Source organism: Athene noctua, chromosome 2, assembly GCF_965140245.1.
Source record: "Athene noctua chromosome 2, bAthNoc1.hap1.1, whole genome shotgun sequence".
Classification (NCBI taxonomy): Eukaryota; Metazoa; Chordata; class Aves; order Strigiformes; family Strigidae; genus Athene; species Athene noctua.
In genome coordinates, this window is record NC_134038.1 from 78993789 (window position 1) to 79014718 (window position 20930).

The following is a 20930-nucleotide window of genomic DNA, read 5'->3' on the forward strand; positions in this document are numbered from 1 at the left end:
GCCCTTTTCTTTCTTAACTGTTATTTCAAGCATAAGTATACTTATTTACACATTGGCAACATATTGCAAAGACCAATAATCTCACACTATGAGTGTCTGTGTTCATTCTGTCATCTGCACCTTGTTTCCTTTCACCCAATTCCATAAGTTGCACACAATTTAAAACCTTGACTCTAACACCTCTGTTGGACTTATGCTATTTAGCAGAGCTGATGAATCTTCAGTACATGTATGTTAACGTATGCACACAGATTTAATTTTAACTTTTTTATTTTATTTTTTTTTAAGCCTGAATTTTAACAGACTAACACAATTTTGTGTATCTGGAGGCAGACTCCTCCTTGGAGAGAAAGGAATTTAAAAGAGGGACTATGAATCATCACAGTTAGTCCCACCACATAAAACGCTGAACTGCATGCTACTAGGCTGATCCCCTCAATCCATTCCATACTGAGGTCTGGTTTTATATAAATATGATCTCTGTGACAGTCCTACCAACTTTAAATAATGAGAAAAGGAAATTTCCAGCTTCCATGGAAGACAGAGCTCTTATTCTAGTCCAGGGAAGACCTATGACAACAGATTTTCAGAGCTGAAACATTTTCAGATCTACAGTACACTTTCTTACTTACTACAGTTTCTGGGAGAGAAAAATGATGCATTCCTTACATTAATTATGTAGATAAACAAATTACAATGTGATTATTACTACTACATATGAAACACATAAAATTAGTTCTAGATCATGTCAAAAAATCCTTTGAAATGGCATGCATTTCCCCTGCTTCTGAAGCTTCTCCTTTGTCTTCCACTGGCAAACAAAATACTCGGCAAAGATTCTCAACCGATGTGTGAAATTCTTGCTGTTTGATATCAGGAGATATCATAGAATCATAGAAGGGTCTGGGTTGGAAGGAACCTTTAAAGATCATCTAGTTCCAACCTCCCTGCCATGGGCAGGGACACCTTCCACTGGATCAGGTTGCTCAAAGCCCCGTCCAACCTGGCCTTGAACACTGCCAGGGAGGGGGCAGCCACAGCTTCTCTGGGCAACCTGTTCCAGTGTCTCACCACCCTCACAGGAAAGACTTCATTCCTTCTATCTAATGTCAATCTACCCTCTTTCAGTTTAAAACCGTTATCCCTCATCCTATCACTACACTGCCTGAGAAAGAATCCCTCCCCATCTTTCCTGTAGCCCCCTTTAAGTACTGGAAGGCTACTATAAGGTCTCCCCAGAGCCTCATCTTCTACAACCCCAACTCTCTCAGCCTGTCTTCAGAAGGGAGGTGCTCCAGGTTCCCTGATCATCTTCATGGCCCTCCTCTGGACCAGCTTGAGCAAGTCCATGTGCTTCTTCTGTTGGGGGCCCCAGAGCTGGACACAGTACTCCAAGTCGGTTCTCATGAGGGCAGAGTAAAGGGGAAGAATCATCTCCCTCGACCTGCTGACCACACTTCTCTTGATGCAGCCCAGGATACGATTGGCTTTCTGGGCTATGAGCACACCTCACTTCCTCACAGTCGGTTTTCCATCTGCTAAGACCCTCAAATCCTTCTCCACAGGGCTACTCTCAATCCAGTCTTTGCCCAGCCTGTATTTGTGCTTGGGATTGCATTGACTCATGTGCAGGACCTTTCACTTGGCCTTGTTGAACTTCATGAGGTTTGTACGGGCCCACCTCTCAAGTCTGTCCAGGTCCCTCTGGATGGCACATCCCTTCCCTCCAGCACACTGATCGCACCCCACAGCTTGGTGCCATTGGTGAACTTGCTGAGGTGCACTCAATCCCACTGTCCATGTCACCAACAAAGATGTTAAACAGCACTGGTCCCAATACCAACCCCTAAGGAATGTCACTCGTCACTGCGCTCCACTTGGATATATCACAGTCTTTCTGTTAAAACTATTTAGCTGAGAAAATCAATGATAGAAATAGTATATGCCTGTCTACAAAAGGTAGCTTGACAGGATCATCACCTAAGTGAGCAGTTTTTGATGGGCAGTGGGAAAGTAAGCAAGCAAGTTCTTTCAGGAGATACACTCCCTTTCCATATTTCACCATGACAACTCCTGGGGACTTCTTTTTCTTTCTATTAGTTTTTTGCAGCTGTTCATCCATACGCTTCACCAGACTCTCACTCCATTAGTTTTATTTAATAGTTTATACTCCATCTACCATGCCTCTCAAAGGAAGACAAATCAAATAATATATTGCTATTTTGGCATACCAGAAACTACAATAAAAAAGGCTTTAGTCAGTTATAAATAAAACAGAAGAGTTGCTATCTCTGTAAAGTTAGTACTGAGTTTACAACCTTTAAAGTACCTATCACTCAGTACCACTTGGCTGATGTTCAGCATCTCATACAGTGTTTAGCTCCGGTGGATCTAATACTATAAGATGATTTTACAGAATAGGGTGTTAATGCAGCATTCAAATTATAAGTTTTGTAGCTGTTAAGAACTGATTTCAGGACTTTGTGTTGGTATAGCAGCACTAATGATGTCAATAAATACAGAGGACATTTTACTATAGGTATTCATGAAGTCAGTAAATGCTGCAGGAAAAACACAGAAGTCGGGAAGAGGGCTGGTTGAATCCTGCCAACTCCTACTGCAAGATTCATTCAGAGTAGCTCTTCTCACACATCTCTCTTCTTTTTTATACTTTGATATCCCAAGGAGTCCATTCCTAACATACAGGTTCAAAGAGAAACCTCTAGGTCATCTTTTCCTTCGGTCTCCTATCTTCACTTTTCCCTTAACTAGCAGTCCTGCAACAAGTCAACTGCTGTGTGCCTACACCAGTTATGTTACTTCACTATCACATACTGTATACTGCATTGCAAATAGGTTTCAACATGTACTAAGATTTACTTATGATTCCCGACAGATTATTGTGGTATGAACTATAGATTGCCAGAATATTTTTAAGGGAAGGAAAACTTTTTCAAGATATGCCAGTTCATAAAAGCTAAGGTATGTCATGGATATGTACTGATTAATGATATTTTTACCACAAAGGTCAAGAGGGAGTCTGGCATTGAAAATCTTACTAAATGTCATATTAGCAATCTGACAATAAATGCTTCTATACAATTGTATTTCCCACATATATTTACAACAAAAATGAATTGGTTTTGTTCAGTAAACTAACTGTGACACTATCTCTGCCTACATCAAAAGATGCAACTGAAACAAGACAATGGAGGAAGTCTCTGTCCCAAAAAATTCTTAGCATAGTAACTTCAAACTGGAAGGACATCACTAGAAATTAAATATGACAGAGAACAATAACAATCTAAAAGGTAGGATCAGGCTAAATTCAAGCTACTCTTCTAAATGTTGACTGAATCACATTCATAAACTAACACATTTTTAATCAACTTTTAGCACATGAGTCAATGATTTGCTTTTACAGTTGCACATACCAAAAAAAAGTACATGCAGTGACCCTTAGTTTGTATTATAAGCAGTTAAGTGCCAGAATTTTAACTGTTCTACTTTAAATTACAGTATTGTACATGCATGCTATGATAAAAATAACATTTTAAACTAAATTATACATACAACATGAAAGCTAAGAAAAAACAGATATTTTGTCAGAATAAATAATACTACTTAGTCCATCAATAAATGAGTGATGGTTTGCTGTTCCCAGGTACAGAATGTAACCACTTTAGTTGATTCTCCAACGTATTGGAGAAAGGGACAGCTGGTACCATTACTCTTATTAAACCATTAAAATGGCAGAACAAAAATACTTTCTGTTGAAAAAACAACATTATATTCTCTACCTTTATGAAAATAATGGAAACAAACATTTTTTCAATTACAATTCAATAAATCCTAATTCGTGGAAAGAAAAAAAAATTACACATGCTTTCTTAGAAAACCAGGAGGAATGTAATATAATACATCTTAATCCCTACATCTTCATAGCTACAAACTATTTGGAACTTGTTCTAAATTGTGACACTAATGGAAAAATCTCAATTCAAATAAATAAAAAAATCAGATAAGTTATTAAATGCATGAGGTTTTTACATACAACATCCTCCAAACAATCTTTGCTTTGTTCTAACTGTGCTTTAGCGGTCCAATTCCAGTACTCAAGACAACAACCAAATGTATGAAGAGACTGGCTTGACAAAGCAAGGAACTCATGGGGGAGCTCCAATGCAAAAAGGCTGTATGTATGAGGTGTAAGCAGGGACATCGTGACCAAAAAGGGATTTAGAAACACCACATGGGCATTGAAGGATTGTGACAGGTTAAAGAAAATTCAATGGGAGTTAAGACTTGCATGGAATGTCAGGGACAACAAGAGCAGCTTCTGCTGCTGTAATAGTAATGAAAGGTCGAACAGGGAGAATCTAAGCCAGTTGCTGAATTGGGCAGGTAATCTAGTGCCAGCAGGCACAGATGACACTGAAGGACTCAATACCTCCTTTGTTTCAGTCTTCATCAGCACGGTCTCAAAGGCATCTAGTGTTTAGCAAAGGGGTTCAAGAAGCACCAGCGGTAGATGCGGCCTGAGTCAGGGATGACTTGCAAGATCTCAACCTGTAAAAATCCATGGGATCAGACAAGCTGAATCCATGGACACTGAGAGAACTGGCCACTCTTCATCTCTGAGAAGACATAAAGATGAAGGAAGGTCCTCAGTAACTTCAGGAAAACAAATGTGGGAACTACAGGCCAGTCAATCTCACTTAAGTTCCTGGAAAAGTTATGGAATTAGTCCTCTTGAAATGTACTTTTCTGGACATGCAGAGAAGAAGGTGACTGAGAACAGTCAGCATAGTTTTTCCAAAGGTAAATCATTCCTGACCAACCCAGCTGCCTTCTATAATAAAATGACTAGTATAAATGATGAGGGGAGAGGAGGGAATGTAATTTATCTCAAGGCTTTCAACACTGTCTCACTGCAAGTTAGGATGTTACAATCTGTCTCTTCAGGTGGGCAACCAGATAAATAAAAAGCTGGTTGGATGATCAAGCTCACAGAGTAAATGTTTAATAGATGTTACTCCACCATGAGGCTGGTAACAAGTGGAGTACCACAAGGGTTGATCCTGGGACCTGTCCTGTTTAACACCTTAATCAACAACCAAGAAGAGGCAACAGAGAGCAGTCTGTAAAGTTTGTAGAAAACATAAAATTCAGATAAATGGTTCATAAGCTTGAGAGCAGGGCTGCTATCCAGAGGGATCTAGATGTGCTGGAGGAATGGGTCAAGAGCAATGTCGTGAAACTAAATGTACACATGTAGAGTCCTGCAACTGGAAAGAAACAACCCTATGCAACAGTACAGGCTGGTTTTAATCACAGAGGAAAAGGAGTCACCCACCTTTAAATGACACATTCAGCATCAAATTGTGAGTAAACTTTCCAAGTATTTAACTTGTGCAGAATACAGTCCAGGTTACTATAAAACAGCACAGAATACGCTCATACCATTATACATTAAAAACAGAGGTTTCCAAAAAGAGATTAAACAATCCTTAGCCTACTTCTGGGAAAGTTTTTTTATGCTTACCCCTTACCTTTGTATGCAATAACTGGGTGCTCAGCTCTGTGGCAGTGGATATCTTCCGTTGTTGGCTCCAGTATTCCTAATACCCCAAGTCCTGCCAACAGCAGTGCAAGGAGGCAGCTTCTTTTCATGGTGGTCATGCTGTCCTCCACAGCAGTCGCTTCTAACTAACTACTCTTCTTGCACTCATGTGGGAAAAGCACCTGGAGAATTCAGAGAAATTTACTTAAGCACAAAAGCCAATCGCAAAAAAAATAATTAGACAATGATGTTTAACACAAAACAACATTGCTTTCTGTCTGTGTAGTATCTGATTCCTTAAAAGTATGCTAGTAGCTGCTCCTCTAATTACTTCATAAACTTATCATCAGTTATATAATTTTAACCTATTGATTTCTTCTATCACCCAGCAAGATTCAAAACCTGTTATTCATTCCCCCCCTGTTCGACTTTAAGGTTTCAATTTTGTAATGTGTGTGGGGACAATAATGTTCTGCCACATTTCCTACTTTATATTTTCTAGATACAGCAAATGTATCAAAATCTATGTTCCACATTCACGTGTATCGACTGCCCCTTGCTCTGCCTTCCTCACAAAGGAAAGAATGCTTTGATTCCTTGCACGTGTAAGGCAGGAAAGGAATTGCTCCTTCACATTACTGACTGTTTTGACAAAACAACAGCACTAGGGCATGTATTTTTTGCCTATCCATAGCGTGTGTATAGCACAGCACAGAAAACAGTAGGACAAGGTTGACCTCAATGCTCTGACAACGTGCTTTTGCTTTACCGGTGAGACGCTCCCTGGTTCCAACTGGCTTAATCTCTACACGTTTGCCAAGACTAATGACAAGGTTACGCACTGCAGATTCTAATGCCGAAGACCCCTTTCTACTAAAATCTAGACACCAATCAACAATGTAATGGTTTTCATTCAATATCAGAATAAATTTGAGGTTTCAACTCCCTGATTGTTTTGAAACATCCAATAACCAGATACTTATTTTATAAGCAACAGAACATCTATGGTATCAGTATCATTTTAGATACAACTCAATTCCTTTAGCTTTATCATAACAAACATTCCAAGCAGTAAAACCCTAATGCTGTGACACAAAATACTTTTGCCACTAGCAGCTTTACTGAGTCCCACAAGCTTGCTGGCTGACAGCACACAGTTATAAGGCATCACTGCCTTTCGGAGGCAGGGGAGACCGGAGATTTCAGACAACTCCATAACGGCAGAAATGTCCTTTTGCTAATTAATGAAGCAATTCAGGAAAAAAAAAAAAAAAACAAAAAAAAACCACCAAAAAACAAAAAAACCCACCACAACCAACCCACAGCAATATTGACTTCTAATACATTTGATCTCACTGAACTGTAGTGTGCTGTTTAATAAGGTGGAAACTTTCTATTTGTGTAAAATAAACATCCTAAACACGTGAAACAAAGAGTTGTTAATTAAAAGATACTCCACAGTAAGACCAGTGTGTCTTAAAAGCTGTAATCAAAAAGCAGAATGGGTAGTAAATGTTTCTCCCTAACATTTCTCTAGCACCAGGACTCATAAGATGAACTGCTCTTCTCTTACCACTTTATTTTGCTGCCTTTAGAAGCCTCCCAGCTAAGACCTGGGCACATCTAATCCTCATTAATTTAAACTAAAATAAATAGATCAAAGACATAATGCATCTAAGTGGTACATAAATTTAATAGTCAATTTTAGCTCCTCTGCTAAATTCACTTATGTTTCAGAAAAAAAAAAAAAAAAAAAAAAAGGCAGGGGGGAGCTTCTAGGCAGTTAAATTCATATTCCTACCTTTCATGTTATGATGTCATGTAGCAATATGAATCTACCCCTATAAATTGCTTGTGGCTTACAGCAAGCAGTATCTGCTCATAGAAATTCTGTGCACTCACATATATAGGGGCATAAAGCACCTGTTCCAATGTTTTCATAGTTAACTTTCTGCAAGAGTAAATTTTCGAGTGTTACACACTATTCTTACCCAAATTCAACAAGTTTATGTGGGCTATACCATAGCTAATAGATACTGCTGACTTACAGATCATACAAGTACATTTCTAACAGCTAGTTATAATTCAGGTTTCTGTAAGATTATGTATGTATATTTAGGAAGCAAAACAAAGGACAGATACCACATCACAGACTCTCAAAAGCTGTTTTTCTTGCACACAGTACAGCAGCAGGTATTCCAACATCTAGGAATATGGTACTTCCACAATGAAGAAACACAAACTTTATTTCTTTTCATTTGTAAAGTCTCAGAAATACCCATAAATGTGTGAATGGACAGAAATTAAGCAAGAATAAAATTAAACATTTGTACTAGAAGCTCAGCCTTCTCCATCTCCCTCATTATAAACGTACAGTCTTTATGTATCCTGACTCCATATCTCAGCCAAGTTTCAAATAACAGCTCTACCAGGACACAAAAAAAAGAAGAGAATCCTGTTTCTCCAGAAAGAAAGAAAAAGCCCAGTAGATTTCATTTAGATACTAAAACTGTACATATTTATGGATGCCGTGGTTTTCATTACAAAAAGGATTCTGACTTTCATCGGATTAATACTGGTTATTAATAAAGACTAAGATGTAAATGTTGACAGGTCTGTTGTCTTGTATCCTGCAGATATTGAGAAGATTTCTTCCCACCTATCCCCGTTTGCACACTCAGTAACAGAAGCAAAGATTCCTTCACCGCAATCCCTTTCCTCAGCCTCTAAATCCAAACATCATCCTCTGGAAAGACAGGCTATTTACATGCCATAGTTGGTCTCTGACACAGTTGTTTACATGTATAGTTATGCTGTGAGAGAATTTTGGTGCCAAAGAATTTTTTTCCTACCTAAATGAACTTCTCTCACTGCATGTATCTCACATGGTAAAAATAGAGGCAGGAAACACTCCTTTCTCTCAATCAGAATACCCAAAGACAATAGATTCTGAAGGAAAGACAAAGAAGGATGGGAATGTAGCTCTGATAACGTATTCAGAGAAAAACAGTAACAGTTTAAGTTTCCCTCTACCTCAACCTCTACCTGTTTACATGCATTGTGCTATTTTATTTATTAATTATTTTAGATGCATTAATTTAAATGTACTGAATACATTGTGAGGAACTGCAGGTAGAAGCTTACTTGCAACTGCTCAGAGTAGAGTCTTTAGGGATGCTAACCAGGCAAGGTAACAGTAAATCACGGTAGAAGACAGACACATCACAAGTTCTCGCATGAGAAAAGGACAAGCTTTAAGTCAGCTGAGCAAATGAGAGGAACAGGAACTCACTATCGACTTCATTACACAACAGTATGCACAGAATGAGAAAGTAAAGTGAGTCTGGAAACTGCTAAATTAAAAAAAAATAAAAACACAAAACAAAACAAAAAACACCAACCAACCAAACAAACAAAAAAAACACATACAAGCAAACAGCGACACAACCCCAACCCAAAAAAATCCCAAAATACAGCCAATAAAACACATGTACCCACAGCATGAATGGATGAACAAACAGCTTAGAAAAGCCTTCAAAACCAAATCCTTTTCCACAGAATTTGCAGGGGTTAGATTGCTCCCTCCTGCACATCCTTGAATAAGGACTGCTGTACAAGTTCCATCTCTGCCTGATACAGGCTGTAAGAGTGAGCCTGTGGAGGCAGCACCTGAACTCTGCATCCATGCAGCTCTGAAATACTGCAACCAAGAGACAGAAGTTTTGAAGCAGGCAAAGGAGTCTTTCCTGAAACAAAGGAACTCCTGCTCTTCTCCTTACCGAAAGTGCAACTATTGTGCCAAGAAGTGATAATTAGCCTGAAGCATAAGACACAAAAACCAAGAGAACCCTAAAGATGAAAAGTTTAGGCTAGTTTCCTTGATTTCTGTATAATTTCCATATGCAAATCTCTCTCACCAATGAAATATAATGGTTGAGTCAAAACTCTTCTAAACATATCCATAATAGTGACACTGATCACCTTTTTAACTATTGCTATACATTTAGAAACCAGTACATTGACCTGTATTATTTGTACAGTTTTTTCCGGCACAGACCTTTAATCAGACTTCTCACAAATTGCATTTTACAAGTCTGTAAAACAATCTGAGGATGGAAAAAAAAAAAAAAAAGGCACTATAAAATGTAATATATTTCAAAACATTATTTTATTTCTATGTGTAAAGGGTCTTGTCCGCTTATTCTCTCCTTCATTCTCTTTTTTTTTTGATCTAACTTGCCTAGAAGAAATATGAAGATGAATGAGGCCCATGAACTAAGGGTATTATTTTTTTACAAACATAGTATTTACTTTCTCCATCAACAGTATTTGATGAAGAAAAAAAAATGCAATTCAAGATTTTCTATTTTAGCTGAGCCAACAAAAGATACCTATTACTAAACAGAAAAAGTGTGAACAGCTAAGCAGGCAAGGCAGGTAACTGCTACTGCAAGGTCCAAGCAGATTCATTTAGAGACTGTACCCTCCAGGCACTGAAGTCATATATTTAAAATTAAATAATCAGAGTGTCAATATTTCTAGATCAGTTAAAATACACTACGTTGGAAGTAAAATTTACCTCTGAATTATAAACTATATTTGCTTCTTTTTGATTAAAATAAGCTGCTGTATAAAAAAAAGACTGGTTTTATGTACATGCATCCACAAGCAGGTCTGGGGTTTCTTTACATGCACACTAGTGTCTACTCTTGCAGATGCTGCTCATGTAATTTGCCATGGGAGACTCATTCCACTTTGCCTGGGCACTTCGTTCCATTTGTTGGTTTGCAAAATGGTAAAAGTTTGATAAAAATTTACTTGTGCTAACTACTTGAGAAAACATACACCTTCTTGTGCAAGCATGAACCTGAAAAAAAAAAAAAAGTACTTGAGTAGTGAAACAGACTATACATTGTATGGTTTCATCAGAACATAATTTTGAGTCCAAAGAAAGATGTTGTCTCATATTGCTACTGTACACACATTAAATTACATCATCTTAATATATCTAGTACCCTAGTACTGCTAGGGGCACTTTTTTACAATTTATTAAAAGAATATAATATTTGCTTCCTGCTGCAAGTAATGAGCAGACAAGGACTGTTTTTTCTTTAGTAAAAAAAGCCCATACTGTTCTGTATTGCTAGCAAACATACAGACAAATTGGGGAAAAAGGGTATCAGCAGTCATAAAACTGGAATACATGAACACCCCTACATAGTAGCTCAGTGCCTTTTTCTGAAATGGCTTTTGATTTTTTAAAGGTAAACTCCTCAAATTCATATAAATCTTTTGAGAGGAAAACTGCTAGAGAAAGTAATATGTAAAAAAAGCCCTGTCATCACATCTACCAGAAAATCTAGCTAAATTCTCAGGTGGTGTGTACACTCTCAATTTCCAGTCCTGGCAACATCACTAGTGACAAGCCCTGGAGCCCAGCAGGAAAAAGGGATGGAGGCAGAGGCAGGGAGAGTGGAGGTGCAGGGGGCATTGAGAGGGCCACATCAGTCTAAAACAACAGTGTTCCCATCTCCTCCTGTGAAAACTGTGAATGCTGTGTGTCAAAGACATTCACATTTCATTTTTTCACAAATGAACTGTGATTTTTTTTCAGTCACCCTTCTCCTAATAGTATTCACACAAGGTCAATAAATACCAAAACTCATTTAAATCTTGTTTCCAAAAAAAACCAACCAGTTGTTTTTACTATAGTGATTAATCCTATTTCCCTGTCAAATACACAAATAGAAGCTATACCTCTTTATAATATAATTACTTTGAAATACATCCCTTACTTAGTATAGCTTTAGAAAAACAATTTGTATATCACTAAGATACACAATTAGATTAGAGCAATAACTCAAAGATCACCTCATTAAACATCAAAATGAGACTGGAGGCTATAGAGATTTTTCAGTGAAATAATCCAGCCATACACTATCATGTCTCATCACTGGACCCAGCAATACAGACTGTTTGCTATGCAGCAGAGTAGCATGTTTTAATTTGTATTCTCATAAAGTCAGTTTCAATTAACAAACTGATTACCAAGTTCCTTCAACTTTTTTTTAATATTGCCATTCATTTCTGCAGTGGCATAAATTTTAAGATCTGCAAGAGGCAGTCACCCATCAGCTGTCATTGACTAACGTAGTCAAAAATCAGTCCTCAAATTCATAGTGGCATTCTGCCAGAAGTCTGCTAATATCTGTAGCTGATGGTGACAACTCATAAAAGAAGAATCTGTCATCAAATCTAGCTCTCCAATGCTGCTCAAAGAGGTGCGATACTTCCAATTTCCGCAAAGGAAGCACTCAACAACAGTGGCCTGAGTGAAGCAATTAGTTTTTAATAATGCCTCAGATCTCATTTATCATGTCATGGGCATGTGTGCCTCATCAGGGTGGCATAGCACGAGTGGACCACAACTTCCTCGAGCAAGCACCAGCCAACCCAACAGGTCCACACAGAACACCACAAGCAGCTTAGAGGGAAGAATAAAAGTAGTCAAATTAGTGCAACCTAGGACCAAGTTCCAACAAAATCTCAGATCTTTTTTCAAATCTCTTTTTATCTTAACTATCCCTTAGCTCCTCAGACTTCTTGGTATTCTCTCAAGACCCAGATTCTCACCTGTAGTTTCCTTCCCTTTCCTTCCCTTCTCCTGGCCCAGTCATCCAGAGCAGCTTATCCCACGCATTGCTTGGGACATCCACTGAACTGTGATCCTCAGTCTGGCCATCAGAATCAGTCTGAGGTGGAGGGAGGCATTCTCCTCCTTGGACAGACTATAAAGCCAGCACAGTTTCTCCTTTACAAAATAACTTTAACAGAAAAACAAAATGGTAATCACTGTTTGCAAATAAAGGTCTGAAGAAAGGAGAAAGTTGGAAGAAAAATCAGTAAATTTAGCAGCCAAAGGAAAGTCATGAAGTGAGAGAAAATGAGCCAGGAGAGGGCAGAAGTGTCAGCTAGTGCAGGAAAAGAAAATGGAGAGGGAAGAACTGTAGCAATTCAGGAATGTACACATACACATCCCTGCATTCATCTCCGTTCTCTCTATACCACACTTGACTGCTCTTTTTCCAGTTGGTACTATTATTGGCAAACCAAACACATTTTCATAGAGCCCAAAAGATCGTTGACACCATGAACATGGCATCAACACAGCATCAACACAAGGTGTTCTATAGTAAAAATACACCTCCAGGTGTTGTTAATAATAGCAGTTCAGTAGACTCACCACAGGATGCTGTTGGTCTTAAAAAAAGACATAGCTTCAAAATGGGATCGGTCAAATCCTCAGAAAAAGGATCCACTGATGATTATGAAATACCTAGATACTCCCCATTTTGCAGTGTGAAATTTAGAACTTCCTGAGCCTGATACTGCAACAACATTCAGCAAAAGTCCCACTAGCTGCCTGGAGTCTAACCCTCTTCCCTGAGACAGGTACTGTTTGTTCCTCACAGAGAGCAGATGCTGGGCTGGATGCACTTCTGACCAAGCACAGACATTCATTCTCATGTTCTGCAAAGATGTGAGCTCAGACGTTCATAGGTTGTGTTTTATTCACTTGTACTGCCGTATAGTACATACAAGTCTACATTTACAAGTTAGTCATAAAGCCTAGTAAAAAGTGAACCTACGTATCTAAGACAAGGAAATTCCATTGCACAGCTTTTTACCAAGCACATAAGTATGCGAGTTGAGACCACAAAGAGAAATGGCATCCCGAATAGACAGTCTATGGCATTTTTTCTTTAATATTCTCTCACCCATCTAGTAGGAAGCCATAGGTTTGGAAAGATTATCTGTCTCCTGGTTATAGCCAAGTCAGTGAAGACCTCAATTTTCAACAGAATCACGTACTCATTAACTGGACTGTCCTTACAAGCTGTCACAAAACATGACATAAATTATATTTCAGACATTTCTTTCAATTTATCCAGCAATGCTGTAAGCAACTCTTACAAATACACTTTCCAAATATCCCTGGCACACTCTTGATTAATAAAATATAATATATAAAACTATGGACAGCAATTTTTAAATCATCATGTATTTTCAAAGACTTAGCAATGCTGCTCCTGAATTAGGATGTTATAGTACATATTTCTGCATCTCAGTACATGAAAATTATTTGTAAAAAAATCTTATTTACCCATTAAACCTGAATATAATGAAAGTATGTTAGTCCACTTCGTTGAACAGAAATTAATAAGAAAAACAATGAGCAGACAATAAAGTATTTTTAACACTTATTTTCATCATATTTGTTAGCAAATGCAGTCTCAGTTTATGGCAGTGTTTTTTCATTTGTTTTAAGCTACATAATTATTTAATTTCACATAACTAATTAAATATTTTTTTAAAGGGGAAAAAATGTTTCAGTCTAAAGGGGAACTACTGCAATGATGACATTTCTTGAACAGCCTTCAAATTCTATTCTTCCCTGGTTTTACTGTTAACCTACTTTTTGTAATCTGCTAAAAAAGTGTCTGCACTCCCTGTACAATAAGGGGCTCACAGAAAAAATGAGTTTTGAAATTTCATCACTGGGAATTAGGAATCTATGCAGGAGCAGACACAACTGCAAGTAAAACTGTGACTACTAATTTGCATTAACCATGTGCCAAAATTTCACTATATATAAAACAAAGTACTCTTAAATTACAAAAGCACATGCTTCAAAAGTGGCCACGTGTCTTGCCTTCTACCATGACCTCTACCCAAATTCAGGTATGACGCAGGATGGGAGAAGGAGCAGATGCTCTAGCTTAGGATGATTTGTCATCTTTTTCTTTTCCCTTCACATTATTATAAAATGTCTTGTACTGGGAAATATATATTTTTTTTTAAAAAAGCAAGCAGGTTTAAAAACATGACTTGACTGAACAAAAAGTAGTAGTTCAGGACTGAGAGGAGACCAATGCAACAGAGCAGCCAAAGACAATGCACTAAGATAACCATAGCAAAAAAATTAGCTGGGAAGAAGGAAGTTTTATCATCTGAGGGGAGAATGAAGAAGATGAAGATTAGAGTTGGATGAAAAAATTGTGTAAAGTCTTGAAGATGTATAAAGAGTAATTCTGAGTGAAGTCAAGGTTAAGGGAAGCAGGCAAAAAAAGAAGTAATATGAAAGCAATGCAAATTTAGCTGTTACCTTCTATATAAATTGGGAAGAGGCAACACAGAAATTGGAGTCGCACATGTTGAATAATTAACAGAGGAGATCATCACATCACAGATTATCTCTGTAGCCATCTGGACATACTTTTTTATATTTGTAAACTGTGCAGGAAAACATGCCAAAATTTGTACATGGATGTAAGAGAAACCAGAAGGGAGACAGTAATGCAAAAACTTCAAATAGCTGGATTTTAACAAAATTTACATTCTACTGAAAACAGTTCTATAACATTTTCTATGTGACTGCACAAAAGTACTTGATAGTACTTGGGATTTAACTTTCATAAGGACTTAATATAATGCATTTTAAAATATGAATCGCCAATTTAAAGGACAAAATTGTACTGCTAAAACAAAACTGTTAGTGGATATTCTGCACATTAATACTAGGCAAACTTCCAAAATAAAGATTATATTTAAGTAGATACTACTTAAAAGAGCTGCTGGATGAGCTCCAAAGTGTCATGAAATGACTACTGTGACAGCCTGTTTCAGTTGAATAGTACGGGCAAATTTATCCTCCTCACGGTGGGTTCAGTCCTGCAGTTCTTGGGTACAGTTTTAGAAGGCAGTAGTTATTAAGCACATTTCAGCAAAAGCATGGTGGTCACAGCTTTGACAACCTAAATACAGTGGGGGAGAATCCATTTTTGTTTATCAAATCTGCTCATTGCCCCGTGCCCCCGTTTACAAATGCATTTCAGACTTCCACCTCCTCTCAACTAGCCAATTATCAGCTTTTGATTTGATTATTCCCATCAGTGACCAACATAGTATCTCTTCACAGCAACAGCTTAAGTGACATCAAGGTTTAGCAGACCAATATGAAGGAAATGAAAAAGTGAGGAAGCTCAGAGCTCCCATCCCACATCATCACTATAGAACACTTCTGCTCCCCACCTATTTATTTGTACATAGCTTTTCTATCAAGGTAAGCACTCAAAACACCCAATTCATCTCACCAAGCTTCTGGATTCCTCCTTCAGTTTTTGGATAAGCAGTAGAGAGATTATTCTGCAGAGAACACTTAGGTGGACTGAAGCATCCAATGTCTCTGTACTGATTATACAAAATGCCTAGGATAAGTAGGCTATCTCACTTTCCTTGCTCTTTAACATTACCACTACAAATATGACAATTTAATTTTTTTTCATACATCAGCAAAAGTTTTTCCCACACACTTACAGAGTTTCAATGCACAAATGAAAGCACTCTTTAATGTTCCTTCTAACACGATGATTATAGGCAATAATGCTCAAAGGGAACCCACCAATCCACATAATACTCCTCCATACTAGATTTTGCATTTAGATCTCTGATTCAATTGAGAACTGCAACAGAAAACTCACACAACTCTCTTCTGTGCCACATTCGGTTGCGTTAATATCCAGATAATTCACAGATATCATACAAACATGCCTCTTTTTAATTAGGAATATTAACTGTGTGTTGTCTTTTGAAGATGTCTATCAGAAACACTGGAAACCCTGACAAAGCTATCAGAAACCTGGAATAAGAAGTCTGAAGGGAAAATCATGGCTTCTGTTAAGATCTTTCTGAAAGTTCATTTACCTTTTGTTACTTTTTCACTAAATTCTGAATCCAGACACAAATATTTTACACGTTTTGTGAAAGATCAAGTTAATAATCCTTTCTTAAAATAAACCACGTAAAATTAAAAATGGAAAGTGCAAGATTTTCAAAGATCATTCTACAGCTAAAGTATCCAATCTATCAGAGTCTTCAAAAACAAAAGGCAAAATTCAGAATGAATGCTTATACTATGAATGCTTATACTAAAAACCCCATGTATTCGCATAAAAAGGTTTCACCCATATGAGGAACATCATCCCTTCACATGTCTGAACTTCCTGTCAGTACAAACTCGCTTCTTTTTGCTAGTCTGTAAGACAGGAGAAAAAAAAAAAAATCCTTCTAAAGAGAATAAATCACAGCTGTATTTTCTTCCTCTGACATCACTGTTAAAAATTAAGTCTGTTGTAAAACTTGACACAACAGAAATCATATAATATCTGGTGGAATGCACCCAATGAAGCTGTCAAATGAATAAGTAGATGTCAAATAACCTAAAGTTAAATGAGGAACGACTCTTGACATATTTGTTTCAATACACAGAAGCCTCTTGTGGATTTCCTTCAGAGCATACATTGTGCTGCTCTGTGTATTTGTGTCTCAAAAAAACCTAAAAAAAACCCCTATTTTTTCCAAGTCTGAAATATCCCCTTATAAAGTTATTTTAACCTAGTTACATTTCCACATTTTATCTAATTGTTAATGATGATGCCTTTTCTAATGATTTCCATTTAAGAGCTTTCAGGAAAAAATCTATTCCGTAAGGTTATTTCACAAATTAACAATTTTGTGAAAATCCGATTTGTTTGGTGAAATCTTTCCCAGTGGCTTCTCAGTGGCTGACAGCTTCCATCAGTTAAAGACTAAATTACATGAAATGTCTCTGATATCTCCATCATATCCAAAATCACTTTAGACTTCTGTAGCTTTATAGCAGTCATTTTTCATTTATCACTTTGGAATCTTAGAAGCATACAGCATGTATGCACAGATTGCATATGTTGAAACATATCCTAGACTCCTCCTTTTGAGGAATCTAAGATTCAGAGACCAAATGTGTCAAAGTCACCTTGAGCTCATAAATAGAAACATATAGGATGCTTATGACTTCCCTTAGAATTTTCTAAAAATAAAAGCACTGTTTCAGCTTTCTTAGGGTGTTTTGCTTGCATCCAAATTTTGTAGTACCCCCACAGGTGCTTAAACGGAAACTTCCTGACCATCTCTACATTTTATGCCACACAGTACACTCACTGATGTCACAGCAATAGCCTATGGCTCCCCACTGTGCCAGCTCTCCAGAACACCATCAGGCAAGGCTGGATGACCTGCAGTCAGAACATCCTTAGTGTTGCCTGAGACCACAAAGATTTATCCCCAAAAGCCATATAGCATATCCCTGCACCCCTTTTTGCACTCCTTTCTGTATATCTTCATACCCTCACATATTGCATTCCTAAAAAAAAAAAAGAATTGCACACACGGCACAAGCAGGGATTCCTTTCTTGGGATGAACAAATAACCACAACACCAATATGCTGACACACCACAACTGAATGTCAAGGACCGCATGCCCACTTACACAACAGCCCACAGCAATAAGCAAAGGCATTGCCTCAGGTAGAATAGACTCCACTTCACTCTGCTAGCCTGCCCCTTCATCTTCTCCCCTACCAAGTCTATGTCCCTTTTCCAACACCACACCACCTGCATTTTTAAAACCACCATAGCTGCTGTGCATAGGAAGGGTAAAGCCTAAGAGAAGCTGTGCTCATTAAATCACACTGTGTCTCCTGCCACACTTTCTTGCCCTTTCCACTCTCCCTCCACTGGAGCCCAGCTTCCTTCTCCCCTTTCCCTCAATACCCTGCAGAGAGGCTGATCACAACTTGATTCTACTGAGCCGTACTGAGCTGGCTCAATCCTGAGCTGTGTGCTGGCTAACCGAAGGCTATGAATGTGCACTATCAACATAATTTGGTATAAGGTATCCCAAGCTCCCACTCACTCCTCAGTGGCAAGGAGGATGGCACATTTATAAGTCCAGTCCCTTAGTTCACCCTGAGCTGCAGACCTGCCAACCAATGAACTCATGAGAAGTCAGAGAAACCCCACTGCCCGTTTTGTTCGGGACACAAAAATTTGACATACTACCCTGGAGGCACTGATGTCTGAAGAGAAGGGTGGGTTAAAAGACAAAGGAGAAAGGTCTCTGCATGACTACGAGTAGCCCTGCCCTTCCCACCACTCCAGCAACACTTCTAAAAGAAGCAAAGAGGTCAGTTTTCAATTTTAAAAGACAACAGAAGTGCTCCTTCATGGGATCCTTCAAAAGCATCTTCACACTGGCAACTGAGGCTTGCATTGAGACTTCTGCAGGTTTTTCATCTCCTTTTCATCACAGAGCCTTGGCAGATAATGACGGGACCACTCAGTGCCCATCATGTATGTTATGTAGCAGAGTCATGGCATGTACCGTACGTAAGTTAATACAAAAGCTAGGTAAGTCATAACCCAGATGCTGCGAGTGGTTGTAGAATAGCCCGTTCCTTCTTGGTGTGTCCCAAGACAGGTGGCCAGCTATCCCACTGTGTGAAGACTACCTTCTTGCAGATGACACCAAGTTGGGTGGGAGTGTTGATGTGCTCGAGGGTAGGGAGGCTCTGCAGAGAGACCTGGACAGGCTGGAGCCATGGGCTGAGGCCAACTGGAGGAGTTTCCATAAGGCCAAATGCCGGGGGCTGCCCTTGGGCCACAACAACCCCCAGCAGCGCTACAGGCTTGGGGAGGAGTGGCTGGAGAGATGCCAGTCAGAGAGGGACCTGGGGGTGCTGATTGACAGCCGGCTGAACAGGAGCCAGCAGTGTGCCCAGGGGGCCAAGAAGGCCAATGGCATCCTGGCTTGTGTCAGCAATAGCGTGGCCAGCAGGGACAGGGAAGGGATCTGACCCCTGTACTAGGCACTGGCCGCACCTCAATTCCTGTGTTCAGTTTTGGGCCCCCTCACTACAAAAAGGACATGGAATGACTCGAGCGTGTCCAGAGAAGGGCAACGAAGCTGGTCAACAGTCTGGAGCATATGTCCTATGAGGAGTGGCTGAGGGAACTGGGGCTGTTTAGTCTGGAGAAGAGGAGGCTGAGGGGAGACCTCATCGCCCTCTACAGCTACCTGAAAGGAGGTTGCAGAGAGATGGGGATGAGCCTCTTTAACCAAGTAACAAGCAACAGGACAAGAGGTAATGGCCTCAAGTTGCGCCAGGGAAGGTTTAGACTGGATATTAGGAAGCATTTCTTTCCAGAAGGGGTTGTTAGGTGTTGGAATGGGCTGCCCAGGGAGGTGGTGGAGTCCCCATCCCTGGAGGTGTTTAAGAGTTGGGTCGACATAGCGCTGAGGGATCTGGTGTAGTTGGGAATTGTCAGTGCTAGGTTAACGGTTGGACTAGATGATCTTCAAGGTCCTTTCCAACGTAGATGATTCTGTGATTCTGCTATGCCCTAATGGAAGGGTGGACCTCAGAGTAAGGGAATGTATTAGCCCCCACTACAAATCAAGGCTTATTGATGCATCTGCCCTCATCTTTCCAATCACTGTAGACCTCAGTGCCTCTCTTTTCTGAGGCAGCCAAAACCCTCTTTGATCAGCAGGAGAGGGTATTCATTTAAACACAAAGAAAATGCTAAAACACTACCTTTCCTTTCCTGTATTTGTTTTTATTTCTTTTCTCAGCCTGTCACTAGTACTAAGTATGCTCTTACTTTCTACAATCTCCACCCCTTCTGCTCTTCTGTAATCCCTTTGCAGTTAAATTCCTTCTCCTTTATTTACCAACTCTCTGTTTTGATGTCATTTGAGTATTACTACAGAAAGACACATTGTTATATCTACTTCCAAAACCACAGACCAAGCATAAAGCTCTTAGAAGGCACACCAAGGAAAATGACCATTAAAAAAGAAAAAAAGCAAAAAGCATGAAAATCTTGTAAATGGCCTCTGTCAATGACACAAGGAAAAAACACAAGTACAATAACGCATCCAGAATAAAGTCCAACTAAAACCTGCCCTTTGGATGCAGTTGTGGTCTTGAAAACTCATTAAGTCAGAGCAGAAAAGTGTCAGTTTACATAGCAGTGATGCAACAAGACACAATCATCATAGGTATGAGAAGGGTCTATGGAATGGAATTGCTGAAACTCAGAATAAAGAGCCCAGGAGGAAAATGCTGAGGAGGCAAGGCCTTTCCACTGGAAGCCTTGTGTAGTAACAAAATGCAGACTTTGACCTAGAAAGGGGCAAAAAGGAAAGGAGACTGGAGAGGAAAAAACACCAAACAAACCAAGAAACTTGCTGATATTGTATGCATCTGGCCAAGTAAAAAATTGGCAATTTATGGCATCATTAGGAAATGGGTAACACAAAAAGATTTAAAATGTGAATGATACTCAACTTGTCAAAGAATAATAAACTTTCTAGCATGGTGTGCTTTCTATGCTTTACCTCAGCATGCTTCACCCCAGAAAGAGGACGGGACTTGCATGCTACTGAAGAGTCCCAAGAGCATAATTTGGATACAGCAACACGTTC

General features: G+C 39.0%; 1 protein-coding gene across 5 annotated transcripts in view; it reads right to left on the reverse strand.

Annotated features, from left to right (window-relative positions):
• Positions 1-20930, reverse strand: part of SEMA5A (semaphorin 5A) — a 348842-nt gene that overhangs the window by 234157 nt on the left and 93755 nt on the right. For all 5 annotated transcript variants that reach the window (XM_074899498.1, XM_074899502.1, XM_074899501.1 and 2 more), the window contains one exon: positions 5553-5745. In XM_074899498.1, the coding sequence (XP_074755599.1) occupies positions 5553-5682 (130 nt within the window). In that variant the 5' untranslated portion in view covers positions 5683-5745. The remainder of the gene's footprint in view (positions 1-5552; positions 5746-20930) is intronic.